Source organism: Macaca fascicularis, chromosome 11, assembly GCF_037993035.2.
Source record: "Macaca fascicularis isolate 582-1 chromosome 11, T2T-MFA8v1.1".
NCBI lineage: Eukaryota > Metazoa > Chordata > Mammalia > Primates > Cercopithecidae > Macaca > Macaca fascicularis.
In genome coordinates this window covers 7,823,001-7,837,834 of record NC_088385.1, presented here as the reverse complement: position 1 = coordinate 7,837,834, position 14,834 = coordinate 7,823,001, and the positions used below count along the sequence as shown (strand labels likewise).

Here is a 14,834-nt window from a genome sequence, read left to right as displayed (position 1 = left end):
TTGTCTAGTCTTCCATTATGTGAATATACTACCGCTTTCCTTTCTTTCTTGTGTTTTTCTAGGGAGAGTCTCACTGTGAGGCAGGAGAACAGGGTCTGGAGGCAGGGAACCTAAGGCCGAATCATGCTGACTGAGTATCAGAGGGTACTCCCTTTTCAAACCCTCTTTTCTCTGTACAGCAGTTGAAAAATGAAAGTATCTCTGATTGGTCCCCTCTTGCAACCAATCAGACTGATAGAAGGCCTACTCTTCATTCTGATTGGTCCCCTCCCACAACCAATTAGACTGGTGGTGGGCCATTACTTTATTTGCATAGACCGAACCAATGGGAAACCTCTAGAGGGTATTTAAACCCCAGAAAATTCTGTTACCAATGCTCTTGAGCCACTTGCTCGAGCGTGCTCGCACCCTGCGGATTGTACTTTCCTTTAAAATAAATCTGCTTTCGGTGGATCACGAGGTCAAGAGTTGGAGACCAGCCTGGCCAACGTGGGGAAACCCCATCTCTACTAAGAATACAAAAATTAGCCGGGCGTGGTGGGGCAAGCCTCTAATCCCAGCTACTCAAGAGGCTGAGGCAGGAGAATTGCTTGAACCCAGGAGCCGAGATCGTGCCACCGAACTCCAGCCTGGGCGACAGAGCAAGACTCCGTCTCAGGGGGGAAAAATTTAAAAACAAAAACAAAAACTCTGCTTTCACTGCCTTGCTTTGTGTGTTTTGTCCAATTCTTTGTTCAAAACGCTAAGAACCTGGACAATTACTCTCAACCGGTAACAGCTGGAGTGCAATGGTTTTTCACAGGCACAATTGATGCAGGGCAGGTGAGCACCCAAATTGGCGATTAGCCCAATAATATTGGCTCATGGTTCTTTCTTGAGCATGTGGTAGAAGTTATAGCTTTATTGAGGATGTAGTTTTACAGCCCTATGCCTGTTCCTACCGAGCAAGACCACCCTCTAGGCAGTGTGTGGAGAGCAGCAACTCAGGGAAACGGCTGCAGTCACATTTATACTGACTTTTAATTACATGCAAATTAAAGGGTGGGTTATTCAGAGATTTCCAGAAAAGGGGTGGTAACTTCCAGGTTGTTATGGAAAAAGGCAGTAACTTCCGGGTGTCGCCATGGCAGTGGTAAACTGTCGTGCTGGTGGGCGTGTCTCACGGAGAAGTTCCTTCTGTGCCTCTTTCCAGTTTCAGCCAGTCTTGAATCTGGTCCAACGTGGAGGTCCTGTTTCCTGCCCACAATCATTGTGCACTACAGCCTCAAACTCCTGGGCTCAAGCCATCGACCTGCCTCAGCCTCTCAAGTAGTTGGGACTACAGCTGTGTGCCACCAAGCCTGGTTAGACTTTTAACTGTTCCCTACTGATGGATATTAACTTTTAAAAAAAAACTGTCAGTATTACAAATAACGCTGTTTAAATCCCCATAGATACATCTTTGCTCTTCTGTATGAGTACTCTGTAGCAGTATTCCTCAAATGTTAATGTGTATAGAAATTGCTTGAGGATCTCATTGAAATGTAGACCTCTCAAGTGATGCTGATGCTCTTGATTCATGGACTACACATTGAGTAATATGACTATGTGGGAAACATTTTTTTTTCTTTCCCAGGCTGGAGTGCAGTGGTGCAATCATCATGGATCACTGCAGCCCCAACCTCCTAAGTTCAGGTGATCCTCCCAACTCAGCCTCCCAGGTAGCTGGGACTACAGGCGTGTGTCACCATGCCTAGCTAATTTTTTGTAATTTTTGTGGACATGGGGATTTCTCCACATTGCCGGGGCTAGTCTTGAACTCCTGGACTGAAGCCATCTGCCCGCCTCAGCTTCCCAAAATGCTGGGATTACAGACAGGCAGGAGTCACTGTGCCTGGCGTACATTCTTAGAATGTAGAATTTCTGGGTCAAATGGTATGTACTTTGCCAATCTTAATATGTTAAAAAATAGATTTTGAGGGCTGGGTACAGTGGCTCACGCCTGTAATCCCAGCACTTGTAAGGCTGAGGTGGGCTGATCACTTGAGTTCAGGAGTTTGAGACCAGCCTGGCCAAAATGATGAAGCCCTTTCTCTACTAAAAATACAAAAATTGGCCGGGTGTAGTGGCTCACACCTGTAATCCCAGCACTTGGGGAGGCTGAGGCGAGCGGATCACAAGGTTGGGAGTTCGAGACCAGCCTGGCCAACATGATAAAACCCCTTATCTACTTAAAAAAAAAAAATTAGCCGGGTATGGTGTGGCACATTCCTGTAATTCCAGCTACTGGGGAGGCTGAGGCAGGAGAATCGCTTGAACCCAGGAGGCAGAGATTGCAGTGAGCTGAGATCGCGCCACTGCACTCCAGCCTCGGTGACAGAGTAAGACTCTGTCTCAAAAAAAATAATAAATACAAATAAAACAATTAGCTGGCATGGTGACACACGCCTGTAATCCCAGCTACTCGGGGGGCTGAGCTATGAGAATCTCTTGAACCTGAGAGACAGGGGTTGCAGTGAGCCAAGATTGCATCACTATGCTCCAGCCTGGATGACAGAGAGAAACCCTGTCTCGAAAAAAAACAAACGAAAATCACATTATTCTAACTCTTCTAAAGATTGTTATTTTACAGTATATTCTTTTTTTTTTTTTTTTTTTTTTTTTTTTTGAGACAGAGTTTCTGTCTTGTCACCCAGGCTGGAGTGCAATGGCACAATCTCAGCTCACTGCAACCTCCACCTCCTGGGTTCAAGTGATTCTCCTGCCTCAGCCTCCCGAGCAGTTGGGATTACAGGCTTGTGCCACCACACCTGGCTAATTTTTGTGTTTTTAGTAGAGATGGAGTTTCACCATGTTGGCCAGGCTGGTCTCGAACTCCTGACCTCAGGTGATCTGCCCGCCTCAGCCTCCCAAAGTGCTGGGATTACAGGCATGAGCCACCGCGCCTGGTCAGTATTTTTTCTTTTTTCTTTTTTTTTTTTTTTTGAGACAGTCTTGCTCTGTTACCAGGCTGCGGTGCAGTGGCATGATCTCGGCTCACCGCAACTCTGACTCCCTGATTCAAGTGATTCTCCTGTCTCCGCCTCCTGAGTAGCTGGGATTACAGGCACCTACAAGCACGCCCAGCTAATTCTTCTATTTTTAGTAGAGATGGGGTTTCACCATGTTGGCCAGGATGGTCTCGATCTCCTGACCTCATGATTCACCTTTCTCAGCCTCCCAAAGTTCTGGGATTACAGGCATGAGCCACCACTCCCGGCCCCGGCCAGTATATTCTTAAATATTACTGTTGAGCCATATATATGACAATGGTGGACTTTGATGAATATCTGCACATCTGTAGTAAAATGTGAAGCTACCTTCATTTTGTTGGTATGGTGAACTTTTTAAGTATCTCACTTTTTAAAAAAAGTTGGTTTGTGTGTTTTCTATGCTTACACATTTTTCCATAGTACCGCAGATCATTTTACTGATTAAATTTGACCCTTTTGACAGAAAAACAGGTCAATGAGTTCCTTGGGATCAAGAAGGGGTTGACTTCTTGATTTTGAGGGAACTGTTAAGAGTGATTCTACAATTGTTCTATGTCTTGATTATGATATGACTATGCATTTGTCAGAGCTTAACAGGTTGTTTTTGTTTGTTTGTTTGTTTTGATTTTTGAGATGGAGTCTTGCTCTGTCCCCCAGGCTGGAGTGAAATGGCACGATCTCAGCTCACTGCAACCTCTGCTTCCTGGGTTCAAGCAATTCTAGTGCCTCAACCTTCCGAGTAGCTGGGATTACAAGCACATGCCACCATGCCCAGCTAATTTTTTTGTATTTTTAGTAGAGATGGGTTTTTGCTATGTTGGCCAGGCTGGTCTTGAACTCCTGGCCTCAAGTGATCCATCCACCTCAGCCTCCCAAAGTGCTAGGATTACAGGTGTGAGCCACCACAACCAACGAACAAGGTGAATTTTACTGAATGTAAATTCATACTTCAATAAACATGACTTTAAAAACTTTAAAAAAATAGGTACATCATTATTATTATTTTTAGAGACAAGGTCTCACTGTGTTACTCAGCCTATAGTGCAGTGGTGTGATCATAGCTCATTGCACCCTTGGCCCCCTGGCTCTAGCAATCCTCCCACCTCAGCCTCCTGAGTAGCTGGGACTGCAGGTGCGCCTCACCTTGCCAAGATAATTTTTAGCTTTTTTGGTAAAGATGGAGTCTCACTATGTTGCACAGACTGGTCTCGAACTCCTGGGCTCAAGCGATTCTCCTCCCTTGGCCTCTCAAAGTGCTGGGGTTACAGGCATGAGCCACCATGCCCAGTCAGCCAAGTGCAACTGTTAACTGATTATAGCTGTATAACAAATTATCTCAAAACGTAGCAGCTTAAAACAGCAAAATGTATTATCTCAGTTTCTTAGGAATCCAAGAGTGGCCCAGGTGGGTTGCAGTCAAACGGTTGGCTGCAGCTGCAGTTATCTGAAGGCTTGGCTGGGGCTGAAGGATTTGCTTCCAAGATGGCTCACTCACATGGTTGTTGGCAAGACAGTTCCTTACCATCTGGACTTCTCCATAGGACCTGAATGTCCTCATAACATGGCAGCTGGCTTCCCCCAGAGCAAGTGATCCAAGAGAGAAAGAGACCAAGATGAAAGCCACTCTGCCTTTAACTGAGTCTCCAAAGTCACACACCATCACTTCCACTTTATGCTATTCTTTAGATGCCAGTCACTAAGTCCAGCCCACACTCAAGTTGGGGGGAATTAGGCTCACCTCTGGAAAGGAAGAGTATCACAGAATTTGTGGACGTATTTTTAAACCACCACACAGACACATTAACTTCTTGTCTCTTGTACATGTTGAAAATATTTTCCGCCGGGCGCGGTGGCTCACGCCTGTAATCCCAGCACTTTGGGAGGCCGAGATGGGCGGATCACAAGGTCAGGAGATCGAGACCATCCTGGCTAACACGGTGAAACCCCGTCTCTACTAAAAGTACAAAAAACTAGCCGGGCGAGGTGGCGGACGCCTGTAGTCCCAGCTACTCGGGAGGCTGAGGCAGGAGAATGGCGTAAACCCAGGAGGCGGAGCTTGTAGTGAGCCGAGTTCGCGCCACTGCACTCCAGCCTGGGTGACAAAGCAAAGACTCCGTCTCAAAAAAAAAAAAAAAGAAAATATTTTCCTACTTTTTCATTTCACTTTGCTTATACAGTGTCACCTTACAGAAATTTGATATTTGTGTGTAGTTCAAACTACCAGTCTCTTGCATAAGGCTTCTGAACTGTGGGTCTGATTCAGAAAAGCCTTTTCACCCCTAAAGTTATGAGAATATTCTCTTGAATATTTTGATGGTATTTAAATATTTTTCGGTCTTTATTACATCTAGAATAGGTTGGTATATAGTGTGAGGTAGGGGAGCCAAAAGGGGAGCCAATTTTTTTCTACATCATTCATTGATTAATCCCATCCTTCTCTACTGATTTGAAATGCCATCTTTATCATATATATGGGTTTTATTCCTGGACTCTATTATCTTCCATTGATCTCTGTATCTATTTCTGCTCTAGTATCATACTGTCATAACTATTGATTTTAGTATTGATTTTTCTCTATATATCATATATCCTGCCACCTTATTATTTCTTTTTTTTTTTTTTTTTAAGACAGGGTCTCACTCTGTCGCCCAGACTAGAGTGCAGTGGTGCAATCTTGGCTCACTGCAACCTCTGCTTCCGTCAAGCGATTCTCATGCCTCAGCCTCCTGAGTAGTTGGGATTACAGGTGCGCACCGCCACAGCCAGTTTTTTTAATTATTATTATTTTTAGTAGAGATGGGGTTTTGCCATGTTGGCCAGGCTAATCTCAAACTCCTGGGCTCAAGCAATCCACCTGCCTCAGCCTCTCAAAGTGTTGGGATTACAGGCATTAGCCACTGTCCCCAGCCTGAGATGGGGTCTTGCTTTGTCACTGAAACTGGAGTGCAGTTTGGGAACACAACTCATTGCAGCCTCAAACTCCTGGGCTCAAGTAATGCCTTCGACTCCCAAGTAACTAGAATCACCTAGTTACCAGGCATGCCACCATGCCCAGATAATTTTTTTTTAATTGTTTTGTAGAGATGGGGTCTCACTGCGTTCCCTGGGCTACTCCCCAATTCCTGGGCTCAAGAGATTCTCCTGCCTTAACCTTCCAAAATGCTGGGATTACAGGCATGAACCACCATGCCCAGACTTCTTTTTTTTTTTTTTGAGACAAAATCTCACTCTTGTCCCCCAGGCTGGAGTGCAATGATGTGATCTTGGCTCACTGAAACCTCTGCCTCCCAGGTTCAAGCGATTCTCCTGCCTCAGATTCCCGAGTAGCTGGGATTACAGGTGTTCCCCACCATGCTCAGCTAATTTTTGTATTTTTAGTAGAGATGGGGTTTCACCATGTTGGCCAGGCTGGTCTCAAACTCCTGACCTCAGGTGATTGCCCACCTCGGCCTCCCAAAGTGCTGGGATTACAGCTGTGAACCACCACGCCCGGCCCAGGCCTTCTTTTTCTTTTTTTTTTTTTTTGAGACGGAGTCTCGCTCTGCCGCCCAGGCTGGAGTGCAGTGGCCGGATCTCAGCTCACTGCAAGCTCTGCCTCCCGGGTTCACACCATTCTCCTGCCTCAGCCTCCCGAGTAACTGGGACTACAGGTGCCCGCCACCTCGCCCGGCTAGTTTTTTGTATTTTTTTAGTAGAGATGGGGTTTCACTGTGTTAGCCAGGATGGTCTCGATCTCCTGACCTCGTGATCCGCCCGTCTCAGCCTCCCAAAGTGCTGGGATTACAGGCTTGAGCCACCGCGCCGGACTTTTTTCTTTAGAAATAGGGTCTTGGTCTGTTACTCAAGCTGGAGTGCAGTGGTGTGATCACAGCTCACTGCAGCCTTGACATCCCAAGCTCAACCAATCCTCCTACCTCAGCCTCCCAAGTAGCTGGGACTACAAGCACACGCCACCATGCCTGGGTAATTTGTGTGTGTGTATGTCTGTGTGTGTCTGTGTGTGTGTGTGTTTTGTAGAGACGAGGTTTTGCCATGTTGCCCAGGCTGCTCTTGAGTTCCTGGGCTCAAGCTATTTGTCTGCTTCAGCCTCCTAAAGTGCTGGGACTACAGGCATGAGCCACCACACCCAGCCCACCTTATTGTTTCTAATAATAGAATAGACTATTGGATAGAGAGAAGTAGAAAAACTCAATAAATTCTAAAATGTTACTTTAAGTTCTTAAAATAGATAGAAAATGCATATGTATATATATGGTATATATCTGGCATATGATTCAATGAAGGCAGAAGAATCTTGAAAGTTTAGGAAGCTGAAGATGGTAAGTGTATGGAGTAAGGAGGTAGGGATGGAGAGGAAGACTCAACAAGACTCAGCAACTGAATGGACACAGGACATGGAGAAGATGAATATATCCAACTAGTTAGTGGTAATGGAACATTGTATTAGTCTGTTTTCACACTCCTATAATGAACTGCCCGAGACTGGGTAATTTATAAAGAAAAGAGGTTTAATTGATTCACAGTTCTGCCTGGCTGAGGAGGCCTCAGGAACTTTGCAATCATGGCAGAAGGGGAAGCAGGCATATCTTACATGGTGGCAGGTGACAGAGAGTGTGAAGGAGGAACTGTCAAACAGAAAACCATCAGATCTCATGAGAACTCACTCACTATCACAAGAACAACATGGGGGAAAGCACACCCATGATTCAATCACCTCCCACCAGGTCCCTCCCTAGATGTGGGGATTACGGGGACTACAATTTGAGATCAAATTTGGGTGGGGACACAGAGCCAAACATCCTCATAGAGATGTCCGTTAGGCCACTGGAGACAGGGAGCTAGAGCTGAGTTTCACAGTTGGCTGATGCTTCAGCTCTACCATGTCTTCCAGGACTGCAGTCCACAGTGCTGACTTCTCTAACTGAGTCTTCTCAGTGTCATGTGATGGCTGCACATAGCTGTCAGAGACTGAAGTGGGACCACTGACAGTCCTTTCTTACTGCTGTCTCATAAGAGCAAGGAACCATCCACTTTCCAGAAGCCTCTTGATTTATTTTTATGTGAGATAATAACTGTCCATATGAATTGTCCTTTAATACCATTTCTTCAGAATTTTTGTGACTCAATGGAAAGGTTTTTTGTTTTTTTTGTTTTTGTTTTTTTTTTTTTTTTTGAGACGGAGTCTCGCTCTGTCGCCCAGGCTGGAGTGCAGTGGCCGGATCTCAGCTCACTGCAAGCTCCGCCTCCCGGGTTCCCGCCATTCTCCTGCCTCAGCCTCCCGAGTAGCTGGGACCACAGGCGCTGCCACCTCGCCCGGCTAATTTTTTGTGTTTTTAGTAGAGACGGGGTTTCGCCGTGTTAGCCAGGATGGTCTCGATCTCCTGACCTTGTGATCCGCCCATCTCGGCCTCCCAAAGTGCTGGGATTACAGGCTTGAGCCACCGCACCCGGCCTGTTTTTTTTTTTTTTTTTGAGACAGAGTCTTGCTCTGTCACCCAGGCTAGAGTACAGCAGAGCAATCTCGGCTTACTGCAAACCTCCGCCTCCTGAGTTCAAGTGATTTTTCTGCCTCAACCTTCCAAGTAGCTGGGATTACAGGCGTTCACCACCACACCCAGCTAATTTTTTGTATTTTTTGTAGAGATGGGGTTTCACCATGTTGGTCAGGCTGGTCTTGAACCCCTGGCCTCAGGTGAACTGCTTGCTTTGGCCTCCCAAAGTGCTGGGATTACAGGCGTGAGCCACCGTGCCTGGCCAAGTATCTTGACACACCGCTCCTTGCAAATCACTGATACTCAAAAGGCTTTCTTTGTATATCTACTAGCCATAGAGTTTGCAAAACAAGATGTATGTTTGTTTGTGTGCGTATGTGTGTGCGTCCCATTTTTCACATTCAAATTATTATTTTTGAGATGGAGTCTCACTCTGATGCCCAGGCTGGAGTGCGGTGGCACGATCTCGGCTCACTGCAAACTCTGCCTCCCAGTTCAAGCGATTCTTGTGCCTCAGCCTCCCAAGTAGCCGAGATTACAGGGGATCGCCACCTTGCCCACCTAATTTTTGTATTTTTAGTAGAGATGGGGTTTCACCAGGTTGGCCAGACTGGTCTCAAACTCCTGACATCAAGTGATCCACCCACCTTGGCCTCCCAAAGTGTTGGGATTACAGGCGTGAGCCACCACGCGGCCACATTCAAATTATACTCTCAAGATTTTGGTGGGGTGCGGTGGCTCATGCCTGTAATCCCAACACTTTGGGCTGCCGAGGCAGGTGGATCACCAGAGGTCAGGAGTTTGAGACCAGACTAGCCAACATGGAGAAACCCCACCTCTACTAAAAATACAAAAATTAGTGGGGTGTGGTTGTGTGAGCCTAAAATCCCAGCTACTCGGGAAGTGAGGCAGAAGAATCGCTTGAATCCAGGAGGCACAGCTTCCAGTGAGGTGAGACTGCACCACTGACCTCCAGCCTGGGGGCAACAGAGCAAGAATCTGTCTCAAAAAAAAAAAAAAAAAAAAAAAAAAAAAAAACTAACAAAAACAACAACAACAAAAAAACAAGATTTTAAGTAGTATCTGTAGTTGTGATGTGCTGGTAAATGTTTAATAAGAGGCTCTCCAGAGAGAACAAAAAGCCCTTGATTAAACATTTGCTTATTTCTCTAGTGTAAATACTCCCGCCATGGCTGATTTCAAGCTGCAGCTCCCTGAACATGGAGTTGGGAACGTGGAGCTGGGAAGAGGTGTACATGCAGAACATAGACCCCAGGGCTGCTGGTGCACAAAGACTGTATGAGCAGGAGAATGAGGCAGGAAATTGCAGGAGGCGGAAGTTGCGGTGAGCCAAGATCAGGCCACTGCACTCTAGCCTGGGAGTCAAAAATAATAATTTGAATGTGAAAAATGGGACACACACACGTTTTTTTGAGGCTCTGTCTCAAAAAAAAAAAAAAAAAAAAAAAAAAAAAGGCTATATGAGGACTCAGTGAGAAGACAGCCGTCTGCAAGCCCAGGAGAGAGACCTCAGAAGAAACCAGACCTGCTGCTGACACCTTGATCTTGAACGTCTTCCCTCCTGGGGAGCGATTCCCTGTAATCCCAGCACTTTGGGAGGGGCCGAGGAGGGGGGATCACGTGAGGTCAGGAGTTCGAGACCAGCCTGGCCAACATGGTGAAACCCCATGTCTACCAAAAATACAAAATGAGCCAGGCATGGTGGTGCATGTGCCTGTAGTCCCAGTTACTCAGGAAGCTGAGGCAGGAGAATCGCTTGAACTCAGGAGGCAGAGGTTGCAGTGAGCCGAGATGGTACTCCAGCCTGGGTTCCAAGAGCAAAACTCCATCTCCAAAAAAGAAAGAAAGAAAGAAATTTCTGTGGTTTAAGCCACTAAGTTTGTGGTATTTTCTTACAGCAGTCTTCACAAAAAACGTAGTAAAATAATTATAGAGTGATGAGTTTTAAGTACGGTGTACCTCTGTTTTTAACTGTTTTTAATATAATTAAATTATAAGCTCATACAATTTTAGGAGCAACAGAGCAAAACTCTGTCTCAAAAAAAAAAAAAAAAAAATGCTGTGTTTAACCGGTTCAGGGAATTAATGAAAACTTAACAATCAGCTTTCACAAGCCTGTACAAGCCAGCACCAGCACACTACTGCACATTCTAATGAGTTCCAATTTTATTTATTTATTTATTTATTTTTTGAGACAGAGTTTTGCTCTGTTGCCCAGGCTGGAGTGCAGTGGCGAGATCTCAGCTCACTGCAACCTCCACCTCCTGGGTTCAAGCGATTCTCCTGCCTCAGCCTCCCGAGCAGCTGGGACTACAGGCACGCACCACCATGCCCACTAATTTTTTTGTATTTTTAGTAGAGACAGGGTTTCACCGTGTTAGCCAGGATGGTCTCGATCTCCTGACCTCATGATCCGCCTGCCTCAGCCTCCCAAAGTGCTGGGATTATAGGCGTGAGCCACCGCGCCCGGGTTGTTTTTGTATTTTTAGTAGAGACAGGGTTTTGCCATGTTGGCCAGGCTGATCTCAAACTCCTATCCTCAGGTGATCTGCCCGTCTTGGCCTCCCAAAGTGCCGGGATTACAGGTGTGAGCTGCCACACCCACCCATGAATCCCAAATTTCTTTTTTTTTTTTTTTTTTTTGAGACGGAGTCTCGCTCTGTCGCCCAGGCTGGAGTGCAGTGGCCGGATCTCAGCTCACTGCAAGCTCCACCTCCCGGGTTCCCGCCATTCTCCTGCCTCAGCCTCCCAAGTAGCTGGGACTACAGGCGCCGCCACCACGCCTGGCTAATTTTTTGTTTTTTTGTTGTTGTTGTTTTTTGTTTTTTGTGGGTTTTTTTGTTTTTTTTTTTTTGAGACGGAGTCTCGCTCTGTCGCCGGGACTGGAGCGCAGTGGCCAGATCTCAGCTCACTGCAAGCTTCGCCTCCCGGGTTTACGCCATTCTCCTGCCTCAGCCTCCTGTGTAGCTGGGACTACAGGCGCCCGCCACCTCGCCCGGCTAGTTTTTTGTATTTTTTTAGTAGAGACGGGGTTTCACCGTGTTCGCCAGGATGGTCTCGATCTCCTGACCTCGTGATCCGCCCGTCTCGGCCTCCCAAAGTGCTGGGATTACAGGCTTGAGCCACCGTGCCCGGCCGAATCCCAAATTTCTATCTCCAACCGAGAACTTTTTTCTGAGCCCCAGGCTCGTACATCTAACCTCCCACTTCACTTCTCCATTTACCTGAGGCACGGACATCTCAACTCAACATGTCCAAAACCAAGTTCTCGATCTTTTCCTCTAACTCTGCTTTTCTTTCTTTATTTTTTATTTTATTTATTTATTTGTTTGTTTTTGAGATGGAGTCTCGCTCTGGTGACCGAGGCTGGAGTGCAGTGGCCTGATCTCGGCTTACTGCAACCTCCACCTCCCGGGTTCAAGTGATTCTCCTGCTTCAGCCTCCCGAGTAGCTAGGACTACAGGTGCCCACCACCACACCTGGCTAATTTTTATATTTTTAGTAGAGACGGGGTTTCACTATGTTGGCCAGGCTGGTCTTGAACTCCTGACCTCAGGTGATCTGCCCACCTCGGCCTCCCGAAGTGCTGGGATTACAGGCATGAGCCACCGCACCCAGCCTGCTTTTCTTTAGTGTTACCTATATCACTTTCAGATGCTCAAATCAAAATCCTTGGGTCATCCTTGCAGAACTGCCAAATAGAACTTTTTCTTTTTTTTTTTTTTTTTTTTGAGACGGAGTCTCGCTCTGTCGCCCAGGCTGGAGTGCAGTGGCGCGATCTCGGCTCACTGCAAGCTCCGCCTCCCGGGTTCACGCCATTCTCCTGCCTCAGCCTCCCGAGTAGCTGGGACTACAGGCGCCCACAACCGCGCCCGGCTAATTTTTTGTATTTTTAGTAGAGACGGGGTTTCACCGTGGTCTCGATCTCCTGACCTTGTGATCCGCCCGCCTCGGCCTCCCAAAGTGCTGGGATTACAGGCGCGAGCCACCGCGCCCGGCCTTATTTTTCTTTTTCTTTTTTTCTTTCTTTCTTTTTTCTTTTTTTCTTTTTTTTTTTGCAACAGGGTCTCACTCTGTTGCTCAGGCTGGAGTGCAGAGGCATAATCATGGCTCACTGCAGACTTGACCTCCTGGGCTCAAGTGATCCTCCTGCCTGAGCCTCCCAAGTAGCCAGGACTACAGGTGTGCACCAACACACCTGGCTAGTTTTTTTGTAGAGGTGAGGTCTCCGTATGTTACCCAGGCTGGTCTCAATCTCCTGTCCTCAGGGGATCTGACCGCCTTGGCCTCCCAAAGTGCTAGGATTACAGGCATGAGCAACCCGCACTTGGCCTCCAATAGATCTTGAGTTCTTGAGTTTCACTCTGCACCCTACTACCTGGCATAGTGTCTAGCACACAGTAAATGGTCTATAAATACTTTTTTTTCTTTTTGAGATAGGGTCTCACTCTGTCACCCAGGCTCAACTGTAACAGTGAGATCACAGTTCACTGAAGCCTGGACCTCTCAGGCTCAAGCAGTCCTCCCACCTCAACCTCCAGGGTAGCTGGTATTACAGGAGTGAGCCACTATGCCTGGCCTAAATGTGCTTTTTTATAAAAGGTAATCAAGAACACCCTCCCTCAATTTGGATTTGGCCTTATAGATAAAATCCCCTTACCTCCCTCCACTTTGAGAATCACTGCTAAGTAGTGAACAAGTGACAAGCCTCGAAGATACCCTGTTAGGATTAACTAGAAAGAAATAGAGGCTCGGAAGGATGTCAAAAGGAAAACTAGGGCCAGGAGCGGTGGCTCACGCCTGTAATCCTAGCACTTTGGGAAGCTGAGGCGGGCGGATCACCCGTCAGGAGTTCAAGACCAACCTGACCAACATGGTGAAATACCGTCTCTACTAAAAATACAAAATGAGCTGGACGTGGTGGTGTATGTCTGTAATATTCCAGCTACTCGGGAGGCTGAGGCAAGAGAATCGCTTGAACCAGGGAGGTGGAAGTTGCAGTGAGCCAAGATCACGCCACTGCACTCTAGCCTGGGCGTCCGAATAAGACTGTCTCAAAAAAAAAAAAAAAAAAAAAGGGAAAACCAGGAAAAATTTGGATATTTAAAAAAATAGCAAGGATAGACAAAAGAGCATTTACCTTTGTAATAGGTGTGCTACTTTACGCTGCAGTTTCTTTCTCATCTTTTTGAAACGGTCTTGCTATGTCATCCATCCTCCTAGAGTATTCACAGGCGCGATCATGGCTCACTGCAGCCTCGACCTCCAGGGCTCAAGCAATCCTCCCGCCTTAGCCTCCTGAGTAGCTGGGACCACAGGCATGAGCCATCGCGCCGGCTACCATACAGTTTCTAACACAACCTGGGTGTCTCCCACTTCTGACCTCCCTCCTCGGGGAGAACAAAATGATTCTCTCCCAGTGGAGAGTCCCTAGACATACCACCAAGATAGAAGAAAGAGGGATGGGGAAGGAAACATTTTGAGGGCTGATGCAATGGAACCCTTTAAAACGTAAAGAACTTTAGTAGGTAAGCCTCAATTAGGAAATTTCCCACAAGCACTCGGTCCATTCCACGCTCTTCTGGAACCCGGGCTAGAGTCGCCCTCAGCTGCCCGTTTAGCAGCCCTCGCCGCCAAGCACGGACTTTCAGCCTCTGGTCCTAGTTTCCGCCCTGGGGTCTTTGTTCCTGGCCAGAATATTCCACGCGTGAACGTCAGCGCCGGGGCCGAGGAAGAGATTGGCGGGGACGGGAGCTGCAGTTCAGGAGAAAGCCCTATGGCAGGCTCCACTTTCTGTAGTGACTAAGGCGTGAACTACTGGGAGGAGGTCCCGCGACGCGTGCGGCCGCCGTGGGGCGCGCGCGAGGCAGTCAGACCGCCCGCCTTCTTCGCGCCAGCTCACTTGACCGCCGGCCCGGGGTGAGTCAGCGTCTGCCCCGCCCCCTGCCGCGAGCTTTGCCGTGGTTACACAACTAGCACCTGGGCGGCTGCGCGCGGCGGGGCAATGGCGCTGGGCGGGGAGGGGCGGGGCGTTGATGCGAGGCAGCACGGAGCTTTGGCGCTGGGCGGGGCGGCGACCGAGAATCCCGGTTTTAAAAATTTTTTGCTGTGTCATTTGCCATTTCCTCTGCACTAGTGGGCCGGGGGAGGCTCTTCGCAGTTGGCTCTTGACTTTGCCATATTCCAGTTCTGTAGTCTCGGACAAGGCGTTTAACTTCTCTAAGCCTCAGTTTACTGATCTAAAAATTGGGTTATCTTTGTTGTGAGGATTAAAGGAAATGTGGAGTTTCATCGCAGACTCATTTAACAA

General features: G+C 47.4%; 1 protein-coding gene across 2 annotated transcripts in view; it reads right to left on the bottom strand.

The window, feature by feature from the left end:
* LRRC23 (leucine rich repeat containing 23) overlaps positions 1 to 14,501 on the bottom strand; it is a 28,400-nt gene extending 13,899 nt beyond the window's left edge. For both annotated transcript variants that reach the window (XM_045366428.3, XM_074006217.1), the window contains exon 1: positions 13,665 to 14,501. In XM_045366428.3, coding sequence (XP_045222363.2) covers positions 13,665 to 13,708 — 44 coding nt within the window. In that variant the 5' untranslated portion in view covers positions 13,709 to 14,501. The remainder of the gene's footprint in view (positions 1 to 13,664) is intronic.
* Positions 14,502 to 14,834: the final 333 nt, after the last annotated feature.